This window comes from Oncorhynchus gorbuscha, linkage group LG09 (assembly GCF_021184085.1).
Source record: "Oncorhynchus gorbuscha isolate QuinsamMale2020 ecotype Even-year linkage group LG09, OgorEven_v1.0, whole genome shotgun sequence".
NCBI classification, from domain to species: domain Eukaryota; kingdom Metazoa; phylum Chordata; class Actinopteri; order Salmoniformes; family Salmonidae; genus Oncorhynchus; species Oncorhynchus gorbuscha.
The window spans coordinates 33,256,153-33,272,247 of NC_060181.1; the positions used below are offsets into that span (position 1 = coordinate 33,256,153).

General features: G+C 45.2%; 1 protein-coding gene across 1 annotated transcript; it reads right to left on the reverse strand.

Moving 5' to 3' along the window:
* Positions 1-10,640: 10,640 nt before the first annotated feature.
* Positions 10,641-13,932, reverse strand: LOC124044354 (prestalk protein-like). The gene is made up of 5 exons (XM_046364009.1): positions 13,862-13,932; positions 13,205-13,752; positions 11,881-13,062; positions 10,998-11,843; positions 10,641-10,885 (listed from the first exon to the last, which is right to left on the reverse strand). The coding sequence occupies exons 1-5, from the start codon at positions 13,930-13,932 to the stop codon at positions 10,641-10,643; spliced, it is 2,892 nt and encodes a 963-aa protein (XP_046219965.1).
* Between the last annotated feature and the right edge of the window lie 2,163 nt (positions 13,933-16,095).

Consider the following 16,095-nt stretch of genomic DNA (forward strand, 5'->3'; position numbering starts at 1 on the left):
CGACAGATAACGTCAGATAACAAGCAATAAACATGACTAAATATACACGTTCTACATATAGTTACAAAGATACACTTCTTCTTAATGCAACCGCTGTATTACATTTATTTTTAACGTTACAGAATTAGTTCACTAGGCTATACTATGAGTCGGCGCTCAGATATTAGCAGTATGTCTCCTCTACGTTTGGAGTCCACAGAAACCCAAAATAACCCCATAAATATTCCCTTACCTTTGATGTTCTTCGATCAGAAGACGTAGAAGGAGTCATACTTACCCAATACATTGTTTGGTTTCACGTTGTGTGTCTCTGTATTAGCATATGCTAACAGCTTCAGCTGAAATGCACCCAAAATGACTTCTGGTCCCGCACTCTTGCGCATCAAAACTTCAAAATTACATATTATATGTCGACTAAACTGGTCAAACTATGTGCAGAATCGAGCTTTATGATGTTTTTAACATGTAAAACAACGATCAGCGCGAACAGACAAACCACCTTCAATTGGTGTTTCTTGGAAAAGAATGTGCCCCAAATCGGCAGTGCGCAATAGAGTGCATGTATTTGAGAGTGACCCGAACATTTTAGCCTGCCAAACGGCGAGGGCTCGCGAGATTCTCACAATGAACGCGCCATTTGAAAGCAGACATCGCGCTGAACAAATACGTACTGTTCCCAGATCGGTAGCTGCCTGGGAAGGGTGGGGGCGATGACGTCAAAGTTGACCCAACTTTTCTCTTGACAAGAGAGAGTTTGGGAGAAAGGCTGCCCTGAGAGTTCTGCTTTACATACAGACATAATTTAAACGGTTTTAGAGTGTTTTCTATTCAATAATAATTATTATATGCATATATTAGCAATTTTGGGAAAAAATATTTTCAGTTTACTATGGGCACGCACTTCCTCCAAAGGGGGCAGTATTCAGCCCTATCTCCAAGAGGTTAAAAAAGTGCTTTCTGGACCGTTTTTCAAAATTCTTTAGATTGTTTAGTCAATTACACATGTATAAGAACTGTATGAATATACTTTTGTCAAATTGTATTATCATAATCTTTTTTCCCTTGTCCATAAGGCCATTCTGTCCATTTGCAATATGATTTCATAGGAAGTCAAAAGTCGAAGTCACTTTTTTTTTTGCCAAATGCCATAAGAAATGTCCAAATGCAATATGAAAGATTTGAAAGTGCCAAATCAGGATTTTATGTCCATTTGCCATGTACGATCAACTGTATTCGGTTAACAAACCCAAAAGTCTGTGAACCATGTCCAACAGGCATTTATACTGCCAAAATGATATATAGCACTATGTTAAACCATGCATCAACCTAGATGGTCTATTTGTCATGTATGATGAGGGAGAAGTGGGACTGTGTTTTTTAACAATAAAAAAAGAACGTCCAAAATGACAAGGGGCGCCCCCTATTGGATGGGCACGGGTGGGGGGTGCTCCCTACCAACCGTTGACCCCTTGCTACCCCGCAAAGGCATGCAAAATTGACTGGCCTGATGAACTCGGGATGGCCGGGCAGTGATAGTGGTTCCTCTCCATCGCTCGTTGTGTTGATTTCATCATGTCCATTTGGTGATGTTTTTTCACTGTTGAATCATATTTCAAATGCACTGTGCATTTGCAATATGTTTCAATGGGCATTTACCATCACAAATTTGTCATGCTCAAAAATACTGCAGAAATGCCAAATTGACTGGCCTGATAGTGATAGTGGTTCCTCTCCATCGCTCGTTGTGTTGATTTCATCATGTCCATTTGGTGATGTTTTTTCACTGTTGAATCATATTGCAAATGCACTGTGCATTGCAATATGTTTCAATTGGCATTTACCATCACAAATCTGTCATGCTCAAAAATACTGCAGAAATGCAAAATTGACTGGCCCAATGAACTCGGGATGGCCGGGCAGTGTTTCTGGTTCCTCTCCATGCCTTCTGTTCAAACCATAACAAAAACATGGTTATGTTCTAGCATCCGATCCAGTTCTGACATAATGTGTAGGCCTATCTGAGGCGAGCCCGAATCCCGAGTTTCAACTCGATAGATAATTTGGAGCCCGAGTAGCGACCTTAATTGGTGTTGCTACGGGGTCCTTGAATGAGCTATCGGACAGAAACGTTAGGGTCCGTCTCTATGGGCCGAGGCGGTTGCAATGCACCTAGTCTTGTGACTCTGGGACATTTCTAGATGTCGTCATTTTCGTGATGTCAAAATTAATTGAAGTTATTGCAAATGTACGAGGCTGTTTCTCGGTTAGAGAACCTTCTAGAGCCAGATAACTCACTGGAATGATCTCTTGTCCTATACAGACGTGGAAGCTGATAGGTTTTTCTATCCACAATCCAGACTACAATAAATGGCTTCCTAAAGAAAATCAAATCCAAACCTGGCCAAAAGAGCACTCTTCCTTGGCTAAATGGAGAAATCTGGAAAATGATGAAAGAACGAGATTATGCTCTAAAAACAGCCCTAAAATCTAAATTAGAGCATGACAGACGTAGGTTTACCATGTTGAGAAATAAGGTGATAAAAGAAATCATTTATTTATTAACGTAATTGGTGAAGCAAAGGGAAATTCAAAATTGATATGGGAGAATCTAAAAAAGTTAACAGGGAAAGACCATAGTAACACTGCAAAAAGACTAGAAATCATGGTGAATAACAATCTAACACAGGATGCAGTTGAAATCGCAACAGCCTTCAATTCCTACTTTATTGACTCTGTCAGGTTACTGACACAGAACCCCTCCACTGATTTCTTGGGCTCAGTGCTAGTGAATGACACTCAACCTGTCTTCATCATAAGGGAGGTTTCTGAGTCAAAGGTGAACAAGGTGATTAGCTCACTAAAGAACTCTAAAGCCAAAGATGTGTTTGGGATGGACTCTACCTTTCTTAAAAACTACAAAGAGACACTCATTGGCCCCATTACTAAGGTCACCAACACATCTATTGGTCTCGGTGTGTTTCCAAGGGTATGGAAGTCGGCCATAATAACGGCCATCTTTAAATCAGGCCACCCTGCTGACGTGAGTAACTACAGGCCCATTAGTATACTACCTGTGGTGTCAAAGGTTGTTGAAAAGTGTGTAGCAGAACAACTGATTGCCCACCTCAACAACAGCCCCTTCACATTACACTCCATGCAGTTTGGCTTCAGAGCGAAACACTCCACAGAAACGGCCAACTGCTTTCTTCTGGAAAATGTGAAGTCCAAGATGGACAAAGGGGGTGCTGTTGGGGCTGTGTTTCTGGACCTAAGGAAGGCTTTTGATACTGTTAACCATGAGATTCTCATCACAAAATTGTCCAAGTTCAACTTTTCCCCTGATGCCTTAAAATGGATGGAATCATACCTTGAAGGCAGAACTCAGTGTGTCAGAGTGAGCAATGAGCTGTCGCCCACTCGTAGCTATGATGTGGGCGTGCCCCAAGGGTCAATACTGGGGCCCCTCCTGTTCAGCCTGTACATTAATGATCTGCCTTATGTCTGTACTGGGTCTGAAGTTCAAATGTATGCAGATGATACAGTGATATATGTGCATGCAAAGAGCAAACAACAAGCTGCACAAGAACTCACTACTGTAATGGTCCAGGTTACAAAGTGGCTCAGTGACTCGTGTTTGCATCTCAATGTGAAAAAAACTGTTTGCATGTTCTTCACAAAGAGGGCAACAGATGCTACTGAGCCAGATGTCTATGTGTCAGGGGAGAAGCTCCAGGTGGTATCCAATTTTAAGTACCTTGGCATCATACTTGATTCCAACCTCTCTTTTAAAAAGCATGTGAAAAAGGTAATTCAAATAACTAAATTCAATCTAGCTAATTTCCGATTTATACGAAATTGTTTGACTACAGAGGTAGCAAAACTGTACTTCAAATCTATGATACTCCCCCACTTAACATACTGCTTGACTAGTTGGGCCCAAGCTTGCTGTACAACATTAAAACCTATTCAGTCTGTCTACAAACAGGCTCTCAAAGTGCTTGATAGGAAGCCCAATAGCCATCATCATTGTCACATCCTTAGAAAACATGAGCTCTTGAGTTGGGAAAATCTTGTGCAATACACCGACGCATGTCTTGTATTCAAGATCCTTAATGGCCTGGCTCCCCCTCCACTCAATATTTTTGTTAAACAGAAAACCCAGACATATGGCAGCAGATCCACAACGTCTGCCATGAGAGGTGACTGTATAGTTCCCCTAAGGAAAAGCACCTTTAGTAAATTTGCATTCTCTGTGAGAGCTTCCCATGTCTGGAATACACTGCCATCAGAAACACATAACTGCACCACATATCACACTTTCACAAAATGCTTGAAGACATGGCTAAAGGTCAATCAGATTTGTGAACATGGTCCCTAGCTGTGTGTTGCCGCTTTCCATGTTGTCTGTTGTCTGTAGCTTGTGAGGTGTGGAAACACTTTGTTGCTTTTATGAATTTTGTCTTGCTGCTTTTTGTTCTGTGTTGCTCTGTCTGTATGCTATGTCTTGCTTGTCCTATGTTGCTATGTCTTGCTTGTTCTATGGTGCTATTGTCTATATTGTAATTGTTTTTAATAACCTGCCCTGGGACTGTGGTTGAAAATTAGCCGGCTGGCTAAAACCGGCACTTTTACTGAAACGTTGATTAATGTGCACTGTCCCTGTAAAAATAAAATAAACTAAACTAAACCATCGACCTGAGCTCTAGAACAGGTTTCTAAAGTTTCAGAACTCTCGGTCTGACGGTTCTTTAATAGTTCGAACAAAGGTAACTGTTGCAGGCTCTATCTGTCTCTTCGCACCACACTGTGTGTGTGTGTGTGTGTGTGAGTTTTTCTTGGAAATTTTATGGGAGACATGACTGATTTACAGTTCATGAGGGTTGACTAATCGCACATGTGAAGTTTTGGAAAGATCTGACTTTTTTAACCCTTCGAAACAGCCCCATATGACACCAGTTTTGGCACAGGAAGCTATAACTAAACACATATCCTCCTTGGGGTAGGCACTTATATAATTTTGAGTTTTAAGTCTTTATGTTAAGAACTGACATATTTACGGAGGGTTTAGCGAGTGTGTGTTATTTCAGAAAATCACAGAAATCTCTCAGAGCTCCTAAACACACTTTAAAAAGATTCAAATGAACACGCTGCAACTGGATCTGTAACTTTAAAAAAATATTTTTTTGAACATCACCAATTGTACATTGCGATAGGTAAATGTCTGGTTCTTTTTTTCCTGACACCGTAGGTTCATTTACTTTGACATGAAGCGGTAAAATTATTGCTCTATTTTCGTTTTGGACCTTTAATCCCAGAAAAATGGCCATAACTCAAAAACCAATGAGGCCTCGACGCCATCTTGTTCGGGGCCAAATGCCCAATTATGCCAAACCTATGCTCACCAAGTTTCATCTTTCTAAGTCTTTTCCATTTAGGAGAAAAGGCTTTGTCGTGATTGAAGATGTTTTGTACATTTGCAATATGATTCCATTCGCCCTCTTGTGGGATTTACCGGGACAGCGGAAAAATTACCAAAATTAGAAAATGTTATAAAATGGAAACCGAATGTCCGAGAGACTTCGTTTGATGACTTCCCGGAAGATCCGACTCCTGTGCACGGACCACCGCCGTCCGCAAAATTTTAGAAATGTTGGTGGATGTCTAGTAAGGGAATACCCCCCTGAATTGGACAAAAATGAATGGGAAGTCATTGGCATCGGCCAAACCATATACACATTGCATGAATCAACGCCGAATTGGGTGGTATTCGACAAAGTGTATTGCAAATGCCATATGGCAATTGCCAGTTGCAACACTTTAAAAATCCAACAGGTGGCGAATCCGCTCCACCTTGGTTTTTCATATTGGAAATGTAACCCAAGTCAACATCCAAAAGCAAAATTTTTAAAAAAATGATTTTTTTGTCAAAAACTTATCACCCCTTAAAAAAGTGCTTTCTGTACCGTTTTTCGAAATTCTTTCGATTTTTTTTTGTCAATTACACATGTGTAAGAACTGTATGAATATACTTTTGTCCAATTTTATTATCATATTTTTTTTTACATGCGCATAAGGAGTATGTTTTGTCTATTTACAATATGATTTCATAGGAAGTCAAAAGTCGAAAATGTGAACTTTTAAAAAACGTATCACCCTCATAAAAAAGTGCTTTCTGGACCATTTTTCGAAATTGTTTCGATTTTATGTCAATTAATCATGTGTAAGAACTGTATGAATATGCTTTTGTAAAATTGTATTATCATAATTGTTTTTTTAACCTGTGCATAAGGAATATGATTTGTCCATTTGCAATATGATTTCATAGGAAGTCAAAAGTCAAAGTCAAAAGTCACTTTTTTGGGGGCCAAATACCATAAGAAATTTGACATGCTCAAAAATCCTGCAGAAATGCAAAATTGACTGGCCTGATGAACACAGGATGGCCTGGCAGTGATAGTTGCTCCTTTCCATCGCTCGTTGTGTTGACTTCATCATGTCCATTTGGTGATGTTTTTTCACTGTTGAATCATATTGCAAGTGCACGTGCATTTGCAATATGGTTCAATGGGCATTTACCATAAGAAATTTGACATGCTCAAAAATCCTGCAGAAATGCAAAATTGACTGGCCTGATGAACTCGGGGTGGCCTGGCAGTGATAGTTGCTCCTTTCCATCGCTCGTTGTGTTGACTTCATCATGTCCATTTTGTGATGTCTTTTCACTGTTGAATAATATTGCATATGCACGTGCATTGTTTTTGCAACTGGTAACCCAAAAATAAAAATATGGTGATTTCATTATGTCCATTTGTTTATGTTTTCTTACTTTTGCAAAGTCACTGTGCATTTTCAATATGGTTTAATGGGCAGGTACCATCACGAATTTGTCATGCTATAAAACTCCTGCAGGAATGTGAAATTAACTGGCCCGAAAATCTCGGGATGGCTGGGCAGTGATTCTGGTTCATCTAAATCGCTCGTTAGGGTTGATTTCAGAATGTCACTTTGGTGATGGAACCTCACTGTTTAAACATATTGCAAATGGACAAGAGTCACCAGCAAGTCACTGTCCATCAGTCAATTAGATATCATTCTGACACCAAACTGATACAAACTGACACTAAACCCACTTTTTCCAACTCGTTTAGTAGCCAACTATCACATACTTCAGAGCTGGCCCAGAATTCACAACGCCTTCGGTTCAAACCATAAAAAAAACATAAAACACGTAGTTACGTTCTAGCTGTGGGTCCATTTCTTATGTTATGTGTAGGCCAAATGTACGAGGCTGTTTCTCGGTCCGAGAACCTTCTAGAGCCACGTAACTCACCACGCACTATTGACCTGAGGTCTAGAACAGGATTCTAAAGTTTCGGAACTCTAGGTCTGACGGTTCTTTAAAAGTTCCAACAAGGTTAACTAATCTAGGGAGTGTATGTCTCTACGCACCCCAATGGGTCCCTACTTCCAAGCTGTGTGTGTATGTGATTTAGTTTTCCTTTGAAATTTTATGGGAAAAATGACTGATTTACAGTTCATGGGGGATGCCTAATCACATATATGAAGTTTTGGAAATATCTGACTTTTTTAACCCCTCGAAACAGCCCAAGAGACACCAATTATGGAACTTCCGGTTGGCACAGGAAGCTATAAGTCATCACATATCCTCACTGGGGAATGCTTTGACAGAATCCTGAGTTTTAAGTCCTTATGTTAAGAATTGACTGATTTACAGTCTATCAAACTGCAGGCAGGGTATGGATATACACTTTTAGGGTGATTTTAACCACTTCCGGTTGGTCCAGGAAGCTTAGAATCAACACAGGTAGACCTCATACTGGCCTGATGGACTGTTACCAAAGACGGGTTCATAAGGCATTCATAACCCATATAGTCTTCAGGTTGAATTTAGGGGTGCAGGCAATGTATTCCTATGGGGAGAGAAGTCAATGCAAACTCTTTGAAGTAAACACCTTCGGGAGGACCTTAGGAACATACCTGAGGTCGAATTGTGCTTCTCACCCTAACAGTTCTCTCACTGTCACCCAAAACAAATGACATTTAGGGCTAGGCTTCATTTTGGGCCTACTTTTCTAATGGTCGCTGTGCTTAGACCGAGCGAGCTACGGTCAAGCGGGGCATCTCGTTGTACTCGGCACGGCCTAGAGAATATGGAAATGCCATTGTAGGCTTTGTGTGTCTTTAAGCACCGCACTTTGTCACTCCATCCTTGCTGTGTGTGTGTTTCTGTGTGTGTGTGTGAGAGAGAGAGCTATTCTTTGACATTTGTTGGGAGAAATTACTGACTTACTGTTTATGGGGTTTGCCTAATCACACATATGAAGTTTTGAAAAGATCTGACCTTTTTAGTTAACCCTTGGAAACTGCCACTATGACACCATTTAAGGCACTTACGGGTGGCACAGGAAGCTATAAATAAACTCATATCCTGATTGGGGTATGCCTTTACAGAATCCTGAGTTTAAGTCTTTACATTAAGAACTGTGTTATCTAAGGAGGGTTTTGTGAGTGTGTGTTATTTCAGAAAATCATAGAAAATCACAGAAATCTTGCAGAGCTCCGCAGCACACTTTAAAAATATTCTTAAGAACACCCTGCAACTGGATCTGTAACCGTTGAAAAAAAACACCTATCCGTGAACATCACCAATCTGTCATTGTACGATTTATCTTAAATGACGATAGATAAATGGCTGCTTCTTTTTTTATTGACACCGGAGGCTCCTTGACTTTGAGGTGAAGTGGAAAAATAATTTCTCTATTTTCATTTTGGACCTTTAATCCCAGATAAATGGCCATAACTCAAAAACCGTTGAGGCCTAGACGCCATCTTGTTCGGGGCCAACTGCCCATTATGCCAAACCTACGCTCACTGAGTTTCGGCTTCAAAATATTTTCCGTTTTCGAGATAAGGCCCCGTCGTGAATCGTGATGTTTTGTCCAATAGCAATATGATTGCCTATGCCCTTTTGTGGGATTTTCCGGGACAGCAGAAAAATGACCAAAATTGGATTATTTTTGTAAAACGGAAACCGAATGTGCGACAAAGTTCATTTGATGACTTCCCGGTAGGTCCGGCCCTGCCGCTCGGCCCGACGCCGTCCGCAAATTTTACAAACGATTTCGGACGTCTAGTAAGGGACCGTACATTTGCAATATGGACTTTCTCACTAACCATACAGCAACTGCCTAAATGTTCCCTTAAGGTATGCTATATTTCTGGGGAACAGAGGAAGGGTCATGAAACATATTCTGTAAATTGTTAAGCCAAATTTTACTCCTGAACTAATTTAGGCTTGCCTAAGCAAAGATATAATATTTATGCAATTACTATAATTACTCTGTAATGTCAACGTGGGAAAAATACAAGATTAATAAAAATGTGACTAAAATAGAGTTCATTGTTGACAACAAATGGCAATTAAATACATTTAATCCCACTTTTTAGCACAACAAATGTGAAGCAATCCAAGGGGTATGAAGAATTTTGCAAGGCACTGTATACTCGTAGTGTACTTGATCACTCAGAAGCAGAGTTTCATAAAAAAAGCAATGTTTCAATTTAAAAACAACTTCAAGTGTATTTTTATGAATATACTAAAATACAATAAAAGCATTTGAACTTAAACACAATCATAACTGTACTTCAATTTCAATGATAGTGAACATATTGTATGCTTAAAGACTGAAAACAATCCATTTAAATTACACTTTTAATAAGTGTATTGAAGTGTGATGATTGCATACAGTAAAAGGCTGAAAGTAAAAGGCTGAAAAAACTATGAATTTAAAGTACACTTTTAATAAGTGTGTTGAAGTGAAATTGTTATATGGGTAGTATATACTTAAGATATATCCGAAAAATACATATTGTATTTTCAGTATATTATTTTAATTTAATATATTTATGTATAGATGAATATACTATTTTCACTTGGGTGTTGTGGTAGCAGCTGCAGTTGTGGTGGCAGGGGCTGACGTAATGTAAAAATGCAGTTGTGATGGCAGTTGCTGTTGCCATTGTGGCAGATGCAGTTGTGGTGGAGGCAGATGCTGTTGATGCAGCAGTGGTGGCAGCAGCTGTCTTAGTGGTGGCTGCAGTTGTGGTTGCAGGGTCTGTTTTTAGCAGAGGCTGTAGTGGCTGCAGTTGTGCTGGTAGCTGCAGTTGTTGTTTGCAGCAGCTGCTTTTGTGGTAGAAGCTGCAGTTGTGGTGGCAGCGGCTGCTGTTGTAGTGGCAGCTACAGTTGTGGTGGTAGGGGCTGTTGTAGTGGCAGCTGCAGTTGTGGTGGCAAGGGCTGTGGTAACACTGTAACTCTGGAAAATAACATCTCATTCAACTTGGTGAAGGTTTGATGATTCGTTGATAAATTGAATCAGGTGTTTTATAAAGAAACCGTGTACTGTCGACGACCAGGGTAGGGAAACACTTTCGTAATGGAGGTTGCAGTTGTGGAAGCATTTGCTATTGTCTAAATGGCATCTGCAGTTGTGCTGGTGTCAGGGACTGTTGTGGGGGCAGCTGAAGTTGTGGTGGAATCGGCAGTTGTCGAAATGGCAGCTGCACAAGTGCTGGTGACAGATTATGTTGTGGTGGCAGTGGCTGTTGTCTTAGTGGCAGCTTCAGTTGTGGTGGGAGCGGCTGTCGCAATGGCAAATGCAGTTCTGGTGGCAGGGGCTGTTGTAATGGTGGCTAAAGTTGTGGTGCCAAAGACTAAAGTTATGGTAGCAGATGCTGTTGTTGTCTGTCATAGTGGCGGCTACCGATGTGACAGCTGGTGCAGTTGTGGTGGCGGCTGCAGTTGTGGTGGCGGCTACAGTTGTGGTGGCGGCTACAGTTGTGGTGGCGGCTGCAGTTGTGGTGGCGGCTACAGTTGTGGTAGCGGCTACAGTTGTGGTGGCGGCTACAGTTGTGGTGGCAGCTGCAGTTGTGGTGGCAGCTGCAGTTGTGGTGGCGGATGCAGTTGTGGTGGCGGCTACAGTTGTGGTGGCGGCTACAGTTGTGGTGGCGGCTACAGTTGTGGTGGCGGCTACAGTTGTGGTTGCGGCTGCAGTTGTGGTGGCGGTTACAGTTGTGGTGGCGGCTACAGTTGTGGTGGCGGCTACAGTTGTGGTGGCGGCTACAGTTGTGGTGGCGGCTACAGTTGTGGTGGCGGCTACAGTTGTGGTGGCGGCTACAGTTGTGGTTGCAGCTGCAGTTGTGGTGGCAGATGCAGTTGTGGTGGAGGCTGTAGTTGTTGTGGCGGGGGCTGTCATAGTGGCAGCTACAATTATGGTTGCGGCTGCAGTTGTGGTGGCGGCTACAGTTGTGGTAGCTGATGCAGTTGTGGTGGAGGCAGCAGTTGTGGTGGCAGGGACTGTTGTAGTTGTGGCTGCAGTTCTGATGGCAGCAGTTGTGATGGCGGCTGCAGTTGTGGTGGCAGGGGCTGTAGGAGTAGCGGCTACAGTTGTGGTGGCAGGGGCTGTAGGAGTAGCGGCTACAGTTGTGGTGGCGGCTACAGTTGTGGCGGCTGCAGTTGTGGTGGCAGGGGCTGTAGGAGTAGCGGCTGCAGTTGTGGTGGCAGGGGCTGTAGGAGTAGCGGCTACAGTTGTGGTGGCGGCTACAGTTGTGGCGGCTGCAGTTGTTTTGGCGGGGGCTGTCATAGTGGCGGCTACAGTTGGGGTTGCGGCTACAGTTGTGGCTGCTGCAGTTGTGGTGGCTGCTGCATTTGTGGTGGCGGATGCTATTGTGGTGGTGGGGACTGTCATAGTTGCGGCTGCAGTTCTGGTGGCAGCAGTTGTGGTAGCGGCTGCAATTGTGGTGGCAGGGACTGTTGTAGTTGGGGGCTGTAGGAGTAGCGGCCACAGTTGTGGTTGCGGCTACAGTTGTGGCGGCGGCTGCAGTTGTTTTGGCGGGGGCTGTCATAGTGGCGGCTACAGTTGGGGTTGCAGCTACAGTTGTGGCTGCTGCAGTTGTGGTGGCTGCTGCAGTTGTGGTGGCGGATGCTATTGTGGTGGTGGGGACTGTCATAGTTGCGGCTGCAGTTCTGGTGGCAGCAGTTGTGGTAGCGGCTGCAATTGTGGTGGTGGGGGCTGTAGGAGTAGCGGCCACAGTTGTGGTTGCGGCTACAGTTGTGGCGGCGGCTGCAGTTGTTTTGGCGAGGGCTGTCATAGTGGCGGCTACAGTTGGGGTTGCAGCTACAGTTGTGGCTGCTGCAGTTGTGGTGGCTGCTGCAGTTGTGGTGGCTGATGCAATTGGGGTGGTGGGGACTGTCATAGTTGCGGCTGCAGTTCTGGTGGCAGCAGTTGTCGTAGCGGCTGCAATTGTGGTGGCGGGGGCTGTAGGAGTAGCGGCCACAGTTGTGGTTGCGGCCTGAGTTGTGGTGGCAGATGGAGATGTGGTGGCGGCTGCAGTTGTGGTGGCTGGAGCCATAGGAGTTGTGGCTGCAGTTGTGGTGGCAGGGGCTGTAGGAGTAGCAGCTGCAGTTTTGGTGGCAGGGACTGTCGTACTTGCGGCTGCAGTTTTGGTGGCAGCAGTTGTGGTAGTGGGGGCTGTTGTAGTTGCAGTTACAGTAGTAGTTGCAGATGTAGTGGCATCTGCAGTTGTGGTTGTTGAACCTGCTGTTGTGGTAGCATCTGCAGTTCTGCTTGAAGCAGATTTCATTGGAGCGGCTGCAGTTCTGGTGGCAAGGGCTGTTGTGGAGGCAGCTGCAGTTCTGGTTGCAGCGGGCCGGCGTAGTGATGACTCTAGTTGTGGTGACTGTGGCTGTTATCGTAGTGGTGGCTGCAGTTGTATTGGCAGTGGCTGTTGTAGTGGTGGGGGCTGTTGTAGTTGTGGCTAAAGTTGTGATAGTGGATGCACTTTTGGTGGCAGGAGCTGTCGTAGTGGTGGTTGCAGTTGTTGTGGCAGGGTGTGTAGTAGTGGTGGCTTCAGTTCTGGTGATAGCAGCTGTAGTAGTTGCAGCTGCAGTGGCTGCTGTCGTATTGGCAGCCGCAGTTCTGGTTGCGGCAGCTGTTCTTGTGGTAGAAGCAGCAGTTGTGGTTTCAGTAGCTGTCGTATAAGCAGCTGCAGTTGTGGAAACAAGGGCTTTTGTAGTTCCAGCCACTGCCACAACAACTGGAGCAACCACTACGCGGGCCGGCGTAGTGGGGGCTTCAGTTGTGGTGTCAGTGGCTGTTATCATAGTTTTTGCTGCAGTTGTGGTGACAGGGGCTGATGTAGTTGTGGCTATAGTTGAGGTGAGAGGGGCTGTCATAATGGCGGTTGCAGATGTGGAAGCAGCTGCATTTGTAGTGGCAGGGGCTGTCATAGTAGCGACTGCAATTGTGGTGGCATGGGCTATCGTAGTAGAAGCTACAGTTGTGGTTTTGGGGGCTTTCATAGTGGCTGCTACAGTTGTTGTGACAGCGCCTGTCGTAGTGTGGGCTGCAGTTGTGGTGGGAGTGGCTATTATTGTAGTGGTCAAAAATGCAGTTGTGGTTTTGGAAGTTGAGGTGGCAGCGGGAGTTGTCGAAGTGGTAAATGCAGTTATGGTGGCTGGGACGGTTGTGGTATCGGCTGAAGTTGTGGTGGCAGCATCTGTGGAAGCAGGAGCTACTGTTGTAGTGGCAGATGCAATTGTGTTGGCTGGGACTGTTGTGGTATCGGCTGCAGTTGTGGTGGCAGATGCTGTTTTGGCAGCGGCTACACTTGTGGTGGCAGCAGTTTTGGTGGCAGCGGCTGCTGTTGTAGTGGCTGATGGAGTTGTGGTAGCATCTGCAATTGTAGTGGCATGAGCTCTAGATGTAGCGACTGCAATTGTGGTTACAGGGGACATTGTAGTAGGTGCTGCAGTTGTAGTGGTAGCAGCTGCAGTTGTGGTGACAGCAGTTGTGGTGGCAGCGGCTGTCGTAGTGTGGGCTGCAGTTGTGATGACAGGGGCTTTTGTAGTGACATCTGCTGTTGTGGTTTTAGCTGTTGTTGTCGTAGTAGTGGTGGCTACAGTTGTGATAGCAGATGCACTTGTGGTGTTAGGGGCTGTCTTAGTGGTGGATGCAGTTGTGGTAGCTTCTGTAATTGTAGGGGCATGGACTGTCATAGTTGCTGCTGCAGTTGTGGTGGCTCGGACTGTTGTCGTATCGGCTGCAGTTGTGGTGCCAGCATCTGTGGTGACAGGGGCAACTGATGTAGTGGCAGATGCTGTTGTGTTGGCTGGGACTGTTGTGGTATCGGCTACAGATGTGTTGGCAGATGCTGTTGTGGCAGCGGCTACACTTGTGGTGGCAGCAGTTGATGTGGATGCAGCTGCTGTCGTAGTGACAGATACAGTTGTGGTAGCATCTGCAGTTGAAGTGGCATGAGCTGTCTTGTTTGTGACTGCAATTGTGGTGAAAAGGGAACTTGTGGTAGGCGCTGTAGTTGAAGTGGCAGCATCTGTCAGAGGAGCGGCTGCAGTTCTGTTGGCAGCATCTGTTGTAGTGTTGGTTGTAGTTGTGGTGACAGGGGAAGTTGTAGTGACGGCTGCTGTTGTAGTAGCAGCTGCAGTTGTGATAGCATCTGTAATTGTAGTGGCAGGAGCTGTCATAGTAGCGACTGCCATTGTGAAGGCAGGGGCTATTGTAGTAGCAAGTGCAGTTGTGGTGGTGGGGACTGTTGTGGTGGCAGATGCAGTTGTGGTGGCAGCGACTGTTGTTGAAGTAGTGGCAGCTTCAGTTGTTATAAGGGATGCACTTGTGGTGGCAGGGGCTGTCGTAGTGGTGGTTGCAGTTGCAGTAGCAGCTACAGTTGTGGTGGCAGGGCCTGACATAGATACAGGTACCACAACTGCATCTTCCATTATAACAGCAGCCCCTGCAGTTGTGGTGAAAGTGGCTGTTGTAGTGTGGGCTGCAGTTTTGGTGGCAGTGGCTATTATGGTAGTGGCAGCTGCAGTTGCGGCAGCTGCTATCGTAGGAGCAGTTGCAGTTTTTGTACCAGCTGCACTTGTGGTGGCAGGGGCTGACATAGATGCCGCTTCCACAACTGCATCTTCCATTGTAACAGCAGCCCCTGCAGTTGTGGTGGCTGCGGTTGTTGTCGTAGTGGCCACTGCAGTTGTGTTGGCAGCTGCTGTTGTCGTGGCGGTTGTGAAGGCTGGTTCTGTTGGGGTGGCGGCTGCAGTTGCTGTGGCATTGGGAGGTGTCGAAGTCGCAAATGCAGTTGTGGTGATGGCAGTTGTGTTGGCAGGGGCTGCTGTCATAATGGCAGATGCAGTTGTGGTAGTATCTGCAATTGTAGTGGCATGGACCGTCGTAGTAGCAGCTTCAGTTGTGGTGGCTGGGGCTATTGTAGTAGCAAGTGCAGTTGTGGTGGCGAGGACTGTTGTGGTGGCGGATGCAGTTGTGGTGGCAACGGGAGTTGTTGAAGTGGTAAATGCAGTTGAGGTGGTGGCAGATGCTGTTGTGGCTGCGGCTGCACTTTTGGTGTCAGCAGCTACTGTTGTTGTGGCAACTTCAGTTGTGGTGTCAGCTACTGTTGTTGCAGAAGTGGTGGCTTCAGTTGTCATAAGGGATGCACTTGTGGTGGCAGGGGCTGTCCTAGTGGTGGTTGCAGTTGCAGTTCCAGCTACAGTTGTGGCGGCAGGGCCTGACATAGATACAGGTACCACAACTGCATCTTCCATTATAACAGCAGCCCGTGCAGTTGTGGTGACAGTGGCTGTTGTAGTGTGGGCTGCAGTTTTGGTGGCAGTGGCTATTGTCTTAGTGGCAGCTGCAGTTGTGGTTACGACATCTGCTTTCGTAGGAGCGGCTGCAGTTATATTGGCAGCAGTTGCGTTGGCAAGGACCTTTGTAGTAGTGGCTGCTTTTGTGGTGAAAGCTGCTGTTGTCGTCGTAGCAGTTGTAGTTGCAGTGGATATTATGGTAGTGGCAGCTGCAGTTGCGGCAGCATCTGCAGTTGAAGTGGCATGAGCTGTCTTGTTTGTGACTGCAATTGTGGTGAAAGGGGAACTTGTGGTAGGCGCTGTAGTTGAAGTGGCAGCATCTGTCAGAGGAGCGGCTGCAGTTCTGTTGGCAGCATCTGTTGTAGTGTTGGTTGCAGTTGTGGTGACAGGGGAAGTTGTAGTGACGGCTGCTGTTG